Source organism: Octopus bimaculoides, chromosome 1 (assembly GCF_046866305.1).
Source record: "Octopus bimaculoides isolate indiv1 chromosome 1, ASM4686630v1, whole genome shotgun sequence".
Classification (NCBI taxonomy): domain Eukaryota; kingdom Metazoa; phylum Mollusca; class Cephalopoda; order Octopoda; family Octopodidae; genus Octopus; species Octopus bimaculoides.
The window spans coordinates 154,145,010-154,156,197 of NC_142928.1; the positions used below are offsets into that span (position 1 = coordinate 154,145,010).

Sequence of the window (11,188 nt, forward strand, 5' to 3'; positions counted from 1 at the left end):
GGGGTTTGGCTTGCGCCTCGGTTTCCTCAGATGGATCATTCAGTTGTACCACAACATCGACTCGATAGTTCGGGTGAACGGTTTTCTTTCTAAGCCGTTCTGCATCAAGCGTTCGGTTCGTCAAAGGTGTCCACTCTCTCCGCTTCTGTACGTGGTGGCTCTCGAGCCGCTGCTGAGAAAGCTGAGAGAGATCCCGAGAGCGCCGGGCTTGGAGGAGTTTGTTACAGCATATGCGGACAACATCACCATCAGCGTGACCTCAATGACACGCTTGAGTAAAGTAGGCGAGGTTGTTGAGGAGTACGAAACGGTGGCAGGAGCAAAGATTAATCGGGATAAGTCAGTCGGCTTGCAACTCGGCACCTGGAGGGGCAAGTCGATGCCTTCGGATAGCGTCGTAGGACGCTGGACGGAGGGACCGGTTAAGTTGCTGGGGGTTTGGTTCGGTCCAGACCTCCAGGTGGAGAAGAACTGGGCAGAGGTATCGAGCAAGATAGCCAGCATAGCCAAGAGATGGTCTTGGCGAAGGCTATCCTTGAAAGGGAGGGCGGAGGTAGCCAATGTGTTTATCGCATCGGTGATTACCTACCGCCTGACCGTCGTGCCCTGCCCTGATTCGTGGTTGACCAAGTTGGAAAGACAGCTCTTTCACTTTTTGTGGAGGGGCTCGAAGTCACTTGTCAGACGCTCTATCTGTTGTCAGAAACCATTAAAAGGAGGTTTAGGGATGCCTTGGCTGCTGATGCGCAAGCACGCGTTGAGGTTGGGGCATCTTTGGATACTCCTGGATGGTGACCAGGTGTGGACTCCGTTGGCTAGACAAACGTTCCCCAACTTTGCGAGTATGAATGCAAAGGAGGCTTGGTGCTTTCGCAGACCGAGTTTGAATATGTGGTATACGGAGTGTCGTAAGGCACTCCTGCTATTCCGTCGCTCGGGCAACGCCGGCAGTGGGTGTTCTACAGCATTCTTTTATAGAGGGTTAGTAGAGGCACAATGTGACGATGGTCTGGGAACGACCCTGGGTCTCGGATTTATCGAACTCGACAGCCTGTTCTTCCGTACATTCGGGTTGAAGTCATTGGATAATTTCCAAATGTCTTTGACCTGGCAATGCTACAGAGGAGCCTTGCCCGTTCGCGATAAACTTGCAAGACACGGAATGCAGACATCTCCGACCTGTCCAAGATGCGGGCAGGATAGGGAAACCGTCCTGCACGCTTTTGTACGGTGTCCGGAGATTTCTGAGATGTGGGTTTACGTGGAACACCTAGTGTCAAGTGAGGGAAAAGTACAGTTGTCGGCCGAGTCAATCATAAAAATTGACCCGCCTAGTTTGTTATCAAACGAAGGTAAGAAATGTTTCCTCATTACAATAGCAGTAGCGAAAGAGGTAGTGTGGAAGACTAGAAAGGAAGGAATCAAGACAGGCACTTTTATCTCCAGCCAAAATATGGAAAGATATTTTTCTTTTCATTTGAAAAGAAGGATACGGCTGGAGAGAAAGTGCTTGTCGGATAAAGTGTTTCGATCTAGATGGAAGCATGTCGCACGAGAGTTGCGAGTGAAAGAGAGCAATTGAATACGCCATAAGTGTCTTCAAAAGTGTCAGTGGTGGGATGGGGCTCGTGGGGTCGGAGCGAAACCCAGTCCCCCACTTCATTGTTCTATGTTGGTTTTTGTTTTTGTATACCATTCGATTTAAACCGATTTTCATTGTAATTTTTAATTGCTAAATTTTTGTTTTATGTCGATTTTATTGTGTAACCATATTTTTATTTGACCTCAAATCAGATGTATTGTCCCTTCTATGTTTCGCCCCTTGCGCGTAATAAAGAGATCAATTTGTGCTCTATTGTGCATTAAATACGGTGATATACCCCCGAAATGGCCATAGGTGTTCTGTGTTTGTGTTCCACCTATACTCGTAATCCACTGTAAATGATGTTTATGGTTTGACTTTACTGATGTTACCTGCGGAATGGTGAAACTTGGATTTTACTTTGCCACACTTTGGATGTTCTGTTGCTGTTTTGTCCCGTGCGCTTCGGTATTCCTGTTTATGAAATTGAATTTTACCTACTAAATTTGCTGTCATGAGGGAGGTAGTTGAACTTTTGGTACTACTTGTCTTGATTTTTTTTTTTTTTTTGGCTATTGGCCTCAGCGAATGAACTGTTGTGCTACGTCTCCCTATGTATTATTTTTTTCTCTATATTTTTTCTATATATATATTATTTTATTCTACTGTATTTGTACCAGTCTCTAATATTTTTAATCAATTTTTAATCGCTGTTTATTTATTTATTTATATTATTCTATTGCATTTTAATCGATTTTTATTCTTATGTATACAAATTTTGACCTCCCTTTACTAATTTGGTTTTTGTGGTCTATGTTGTACTTCTTATATGTGGTCATTGGTGGGCTACGGCTTTTCGAGTCGATGACCTAACGGTTTTATTCTGCAATTAACTTTGTACCTATGTCTCATCTAGTTTGAGCACTTCTTTTACAGCCTTGTATAAATTCCTGGTTTTCTAATACAAAACTGTTAATATTGAATAATTATATATATATATATATATATATATATATATATATATATATATATATATATGCTTATAGTGACCAAATATATGCAAACTGTTTGTTAAGAGCAGTACTTTTATAAAGTTATTATTGTTTGTACATAATTAAATATGAAACAGTACATCAGAGAATATGTTTGAAAGGTAAGTTTACATTTCGTAATTACTACATTAAATAGCAAGTCAAATTTAAATAGAAAATATACTGGCAAATTTAAAACAACTTTTCAGGCTTATGACATATAACTACTAAAAATATTGCTTACCTCCGCGCACTATTGTTTCTCTTATCGTTTCTGTGAATTCAACCAAATTAATAATTAGCTCTTAATTTAACATGTTTTGTAAGATTAAATAATTAAATATTGGGGCGAGTCAAAGGTTTTGCAATATTTGCATACTTGTCATATTGTGGAGTGTAAATCACGTGACTGAAGCAGTCCAAGCCATTGAGGATACTCGCTGAGTATTGCTTCACTCAGTATGTGATTTGAAAGCGCACAGACGAACGTACAATGTAGTCGAATTTGCGAAGAATTCGAACTAGGCTATAACGACGCAGAAAAAAACAAAAACAGTTGTCGTGCGAGTGGCGAAGGTGCAGTTGTCGAATAAAGCAAATAAGTTACCAAGATATTGCAAAAAAACTTTTGACTCAACACAATAATTACACTCTATTGTCTTTATATAAGCAAACCATTATTTCCGGAAGGAAGAAAGAATAATTTAAATTGCAAATAAAATCCAGAAATAATATTGTAAACATGTTTATTTAAAATAAATATTTGTGTAAGAGATACGATGTATTTGTATCAATAGTATTGTGAGGCAAATAATCCGAATTAATTGTAAAATTGAGGTTTATAAGTAAACTCACCAATCGTTTCAGCGTACGGTCGATCTAGATGGAAATCAAAAACCGTTGTATATATTTTTATATAGCTAATTTTACACGTTTCAGCATTTAACAATTCAATTAATATACGAAATATTCTTTGAATTTTATATACTTAGAAATATTGCAAGAGAAATACGTGACTATAGATGTGATTAACGCAAAGGAGAATGGATTAAGTTGTTTATTACGCGTATTCTTTGAATAAGATGATGGAATAATAAATAAAAGCGTTGAATATAATTTATTGCGATACTACCTAATCAAAATAATTGAGAATTAGTAAGCTCCTTACAAGCAGAAATGTGTGATATACATTAAATTTCCAACAACTTTATCAAATGCTTACCTATCCAATACTCTGGCTCTGTTATAGTTTCTGTTAAATTAACCAAATATTCAATTAAACGATTTTGAAATAAGTATCAAATTAATACATCACTAAATTTCAGAAAAGATTGTAGTTTGTATTTGAGATCAGATGTATAAGATACGAATAATTTATCTGGTACAATAAAGATTTGTATCAACTTAAATCAGTACAAGATGTTTTGTAAAAGATATAGGATAATGAAGTTTATATCTACATACATCATACATATATCTACATCTCACACACATACAACCATGTGTGTATGTATGTGTGTGTCTGTGTCTGTGTGCGTGTGTGTGTGTGTGTGTGTGTGTGTGTGTGTGTGTGTGTGTGTGTGTGCGTGCGTGTGTGTACAGGGTGCGGGGAATATATTGTCGTCTAAATTACGCAAAAGTGAAAATAACACTGAGATCTCATTTTAACAGATATATTTATCAAAACTACATAAACATATCTTGAAATTTATTCAATAAAATCGCCATTGGCTTCAACCACGGCCTCCAAACGACTTCGGAATCTCCCGCAACTCTTTTGAGCGGTCTCCTTGTTTAAGTTGGTGAATGCTGCTATAATCCGTGCCTTCAGATTATCTTTGGTGTCACAAGGGTTTTCTCGCTCAGTTGCATCGGTCTCTCGCTCAACACATAATAATCAAGGGGGTTGCAGTCTGGGGAGTAGGTGGTAAGATGTTAAGAGTGATGCGGTCACAGAAATTGTCTGACAGCCATGTCAGGGTTCTCCTGCTTGTGTGGCATGGTGTAGAGTCTTGTTGCCAGACATAAGGTTTTCCAGCAGCCACCCTCTTCACCCAGGGCAGCACTACCTCCTCCAGAGACTTGAGTCTGAGGCCGTGTAAGAAGATGAATGGAGGCATAACGTCGCCATCACTAGTGATCACTCCAAACACCATGATGTTGAATGGATATTTGATCTTTATCGTTCTTGGTACATGCACGCTCCTCTGATTGACACCCAAACACTCTGAAATGTTCGTATGGGAGCTTCACCGCGAATGCCAAGCAATACATGTCGTTTCCAGATTTCTGGCAGAGTGAATCGCGTCATGGTGCTGTTTTCTCACAGCGATGCCCAACTGACCCTACTGTACTGTGTAGTCGACAAAATCAAAAACAATGCGAATGCGAGAATTAAAAATATAAATTGGCGACAATTTACCCATCGCATCCTGTGTATGCACATATATATATATATATATATATATATATATATTTATATGTACATATCATTCATACATATATGCAAGTATATATATACACATATATACATACACACACATACACACACATATGTTTGTTTGTGTGTATGCTTACATCTATAGATTGGTATATAGGTAGCCCATGTTATCTTTTCATGGCAAATATCTTATATTAGAATGAATACATATCTCCGTTCAAATTTTAGGCTACAGTTCTGCACCAACATTTTGCATAGCAACACATATTTTCAATGTTCATATCCGTTTCTGATAGAAACACTTGGAACACTGTATGCCAACAAGCAAAACAACTTATTTGAAAGAATGATGTAAATTATTACTGTGTTTAGAAAATAAAACACACGTCGTCAGACAATAGAATATGTGAGAATGAAAACGTTTATTTTCAGTTCTATGTTTGTCTTATCTTTTTACATAATTATATGGAGCTCTGCTTGGTCCGTCTTTTGAATTGTTTGGTGATCCGTGAATCAACAATCTCGGATCAACAGAAGATTCAGTATTTTGTAGAGCATTTTATTGAATATATTTTGAGTTTATGGGGTGAGATTTATTTTAAGTATTTAACCCGGGTAAATCCGGTTACATTCATACATAGAGACATACATGCATACATGTACACATGCACACATGTATTTATATCTGTATATATGGATGTCAATATACATGTACATTTGCAGCCACACCCAGCGTAACCTGGGTTTGTGTGTGTGTGTGTCTGTGTGTGTGTCTGTGTCTGTGTGTGTGTGTATGCGTGTGTGTGTCTATCAACAATAATAATGAGGATTATTACGAGGTTGCATAGCATCACCCTTAATTCTTTTTACACATATACAGCTTTACATAGATCTGCATGTTTCAACTACACCGATTAGTAACCGTGCAATTTCAATCCTGCTACAATACTGATACATTTTCTCCTGGGTCATTACTTGATATCCTTCGAATTAACTGTTTACAGTTTTTCGTTTATTTATTCTGCGTTGCATGATGTAGAGTTGTCCGTTAAGTTAGACGGAAAAAATCATGCCATATATGTGTGTGTGTTTGCATATATATGTGTGTGTATATATATATATATATATATATATATATATATATATATATATTTACACACACACATATATATATATATATATATATATATATATTTACACACACACATATATATATATATATATATATATGTAGGTATATATATATATATATACTCTTTTTACTCTTTTACTTGTTTCAGTCATTTGACTGCGGCCATGCTGGGGCACCACCTTTAGTCGAGCAAATCGACCCCGGGACTTATTCTTTGTAAGCCTAGTACTTATTCTATCGGTCTCTTTTGCCGAACCGCTAAGTGACGGGGACATAAACACACCAGCATCGTTTGTCAAGCAATGCTAGGGGGACAAACACAGACACACACACACACACACACACACACACACATATATAAATATATATATATATATATATATATACACATAAATACGACGGGCTTCTTTCAGTTTCCGTCGACCAAATCCACTCACAAGGCTTTGGTCGGCCCGAGGCTATAGTAGAAGACATTTGCCCAAGATGCCATGCAGTGGGACTGAACCCGGAACCATGTGGTTGGTAAGCAAGCTACTTACCACACAGCCACTCCTATGTATATATATATATATATATATATATATATATATATATATATATATATATATATGTATGTATATATATGCATGTCTATATACATGTATATATATGCAAGTATATATATATATATATATATATATATATATATATATATATGTATATATATGTGTGTGTGTGTGTGTGTCTGTGTATGCATGTATATACACATGTATATATATATGCAAGTATATATATATATATATATATATATACATGTATATATATATATGTACATATATATATATACATATATATATGTGTCTGTGTGTGTGCGTGTGTGTGTGTTGAGATATATATATATGTTGAGATTTGGCGTTCCAATTGTGTAGTAGTAGTAGTAGTAGTAGTAGTAGTAGTAGTAGTAGCAGTAGCAGCAGCAGCAGTAGCAGCAGCGAAGATGATGAGGATTATGATGATGGTGATGATGATGATAATGATGATGATGATGATGAGCAGAGACAAACGCAAGCTATTCTTTAAATATATTAAAAAGTTACTGGGTCAATCAATGTATATTATATCACTTAAACAGGACAAAAGCTTCACGATATACTCTAAAACATTCTCAGATGATCAAGCGACACCTATATACCAATACAGTAGCATACACGTTATTATACGATAGCGTATATAGTTTCTTAATTCTCAAAAAACAAAAGAAAATCACATGAAGACTCTACATTTTTCATTTTACTCTCAAGTAACCATATAAGCATTACAAGTTAATGAAATACATATTTCACGAGTTGAACGGAGCACAGATGAAAATAAAACCGAAAATAACTGACTCTTTTGAAACCTAAGCTTCAAATGTTTAGTGAAGCGTACTTGTAATACGTTTATTCTTCCTCAATAACATACAACACAAGAAACTACACAAGAACATCGGAGCATCGAAATGAAATAGCGAAAAAAGTCATTAGAAATTTCAGAAACAAGCAAACGAAGACATATACACCAGATAACTATAATTATAAACGTACAAATTCAACATAGATTTTGCATGAGTAAAGAAAGCGCAAAGCAAATTAGAAATTAGTCACCTATCTTTGAATCGGGTTTGGTTATATGTGTGTGTGTGTGTGTGTGTGTGTCTGTGTCTGTGTGTGTGTCTGTGTGTGTGTGCCTGTGTGTGTGTGTGTGTCTGTGTGTGTCTGTGTTGTGTGTGTTGTGTGTGCGCGCGCGTCTGTATGTGTGTGCGCACGCGCATGCATATGAGCAGATGTCTGTGTTTGTATTTGATGTTAGCGAATATACATATGCATGGACTTGCACGTGTTTTAGTACGTGATCTCTTCTAAAAATTGAAAAGGGCGTATATCTTTGTGTGTGTGTGCTACTGTATGTCATGCTTTAGCTATATTATATATTTGTGTTAGCTATAGATTTCTTCCTATTTATCAACTAATTTCCCCACATGAACAGTGAAGGAAAACATTGAAGGCGATTGAAATCATTCCAAATTAGACTTACCAACAGTAGATTCAATTTCAGATGGTTTTTCTGAGTGAAAGTCAAAATTAACATAAGTTTGTTGCTCAATTATTTCGCACAAAAACACAAATTTGTTTCTATATTTGTTAAAATATTTACATATTCCTATTGCAAAGATTTTGCTACTCAGATCATTTCATTTATTAACTATATATCCAATTTATTTAACACGAGAATGTTTATGTCTGGTGTTTACACATTTACAAATATTACAAATTATTTCAATTATTCAAAAAATATTGCCGAAATATTTTCTCATCACTGTACAAAGAAATTATTAATATTATTATTTTGAATATACGAAAGTATGATATATATATTGAGAATGATATTATAAATTCTCATCGCGCCAAGGTAGTTATTCCAAAATTGCTTACCGATGCGTGATTCAGTTTCCGTAACAATTTCTGTGAAATTAACAATGTAATCAATTAACTATTGTTTACAAGATTTTGTAAAATAAACAACATATTTTACCTAAAATATTCATGAATATTTAAGATGACTTTAGCAGCATGTATTCAGTGTGAAGCATCAAGTATAGATACGTAAGATAAGAAAGAAATAAAAGGCGCTATCAGTGGCGTGTGCTGATGGGAATGACAATAAATAGGTTGCATATATCATAGCAACAAAAGTCTGGAGAAAAAATTCATACTTCACATCGAACTTGATATGATATATGCAACACAGAAAGAGCTCTATCAGTACACTCCATTGTACGACCTCATTGGAAGCCACTCATCCAAAAGACGAGAGAAAGATGAAACGATATGTGTATGTAGTGTGTTTTTGAGAGTGTGTATGTGTGTGTGTGTGAGTGTGTGTGTAAGTGTAATTATGTGTGTGTTTGCATCCGTACGTACGTGTGTGTGCGCGCGCGTGTGTGCGCGCGCGTGTGTGCGTGTGCTATTTCTATAGTTTAACCTTATTTATACATTAAATCTCTTGATAAAATACATCGATGATAGATACATGTTTGTGCAATAAAAATAATTGACTCGCAGTCGTTGTTCCAAACAATATATTTGCTCCTATAATATGAAGTATATCGATTATCTTAATTCGGCCGTTAGCTCCTGCTGTACACTTATAAATACATCTTGAAGACAAAAGAAAATAATAAAATTCCAGAAACGACACAGACAGCAACGATCGGTAAATCAGAAATCTATTAAATCAGTTAAAGATAATACATAGAATGCATGAAAATAAAGCGCAAAGCAAATTAATTATAGTGCAAACATCTTTGTGAAAGTCGGCTTCACTGAATGTCTAGCTACCGTCCCGCTAAACGAGAGAGGAATGCACACCATATATTAGGGGCAAATTTTTAAGAGACTCAGAACCAGACACAGTCGAAATATGAATGGATGTGTGGTGTGTGTATGTGTGTGTTCATATGTGAGAACAAAGTCTGTATACGTATTCCATTATATCTGATATAGAAATACATCAAAGCAGTAAATCATGATAGATGTATATCTGTGAAATGAAAGCAGTATTTGATTCACTGTTTGTTCTCCCAGGGTTTGAAAGATATCTAGTAGAATGCGGGAATAGAAAGTTGTAAACAAATCAAAAATATTACAAACATATATTTGTGAAAATCACTTATTTTTTCTAGGTGTGTTGTTGGTCAATACACGTGGAATTTAATGCACTGCTTACTAATCAAACATTTTGCATAAAATTAATTCATTATATATATTATCATATATATAAAATTCCTGGAAGACGATAAAAATACTGTTGTATCCATTTCCGTTCTGTAAGTCAGGCTTTGCTGTTTTAGCGAGTGCATGTCTGTATGTGTATGTCTACTTGAGTAAGTATGTGTGAAATGTTACATGTGTACCTCCTCGTATTCTATTGGGTTGTCCGGAAAGTTCGTGCCGATTTTTAAAGGAAAGAAAAAGGTCAATAAATACTTGCCATTACATTTTTAATCAACCAAATATGAACCATTTTGTTGCACAATGCGTCTCCATCTTTCCTTTAACTTGAAAATACCCTCTTCCCAGAATTGAGGTGGTTTCATAGCAAATAAGTCGAAAGGTAAGATACTATAAATCGGTACGAACTTTCCGGACAACCCAATAACTTTGTGAGAAAGTGAGTCAGTTCATGTATGTGTATATGTGTCTTGTGTCATCTCTGAAATATATTTAACATTTAAGGTATTAATTTGTTATGATCCATACTTAAACAGTGTAGTTTTCGTCATCACATTTTTTTTTTGCGCAGTTATAAATTTCTCCCTGTTTATGACAACCTACTCATGGACATTGAAGCCAAACACTGAAAGCGAGTGAAATTGTTTGAAATTAAACTCACCAACTGTTGATTCAACTTCAGATGGTTTTCCTGAACAAAAATTAAAATGAAATACAATAAACATAATGTCCAATTATTTCATTCGCAAACAAAATTGTATATATTTGTTAATATGTTTACATACATATTTATGCATGCGAGTTTACTACAATTGTCATAATGATGATCTATTTCCTAAATGTATGCATTGAACTAGACCATGCTTACATCTGTAATTTATTCCATTATAAGTTTCACAAGCTTATTTGAATTAGGACATTTTCTCAACGCATACTGAAGTATGATATGTATTCAAAAGAAAGCAATTTTTTTCGAACGTATGTAGTTATTTAAAAATTGCTTACCTATACGAGATTCGGTTTCTGTAACAATTTCTGTGAAATTAATAACGTAATCAATTAACTTTTGCCTTCATCAATTTGTAAAATAAACAATTATTAAATTGCTTAGTTTCAATAAAATTTATCAGTAAGTATGCACGGAATTATTCTTCAGGATACTTCCACACTGATTCCGTAAGTATAAATTAATATGAATAACATAGGTTAACGTTCAATAGTCAATATATTATAGAAAGCGTAGTATTTTACATA

General features: G+C 35.4%; 1 protein-coding gene across 1 annotated transcript in view; it reads right to left on the bottom strand.

Moving 5' to 3' along the window:
* The window catches only part of LOC106869541 (uncharacterized), a 502,813-nt gene that overhangs the window by 299,473 nt on the left and 192,152 nt on the right, over positions 1-11,188 (bottom strand). The window contains exons 98-104 of the mRNA XM_089360195.1: positions 10,940-10,969; positions 10,596-10,625; positions 8,636-8,665; positions 8,238-8,267; positions 3,836-3,865; positions 3,469-3,492; positions 2,858-2,887 (exon numbers count right to left, since the gene is read on the bottom strand). Coding sequence (XP_089216321.1) covers positions 2,858-2,887; positions 3,469-3,492; positions 3,836-3,865; positions 8,238-8,267; positions 8,636-8,665; positions 10,596-10,625; positions 10,940-10,969 — 204 coding nt within the window. The remainder of the gene's footprint in view (positions 1-2,857; positions 2,888-3,468; positions 3,493-3,835; positions 3,866-8,237; positions 8,268-8,635; positions 8,666-10,595; positions 10,626-10,939; positions 10,970-11,188) is intronic.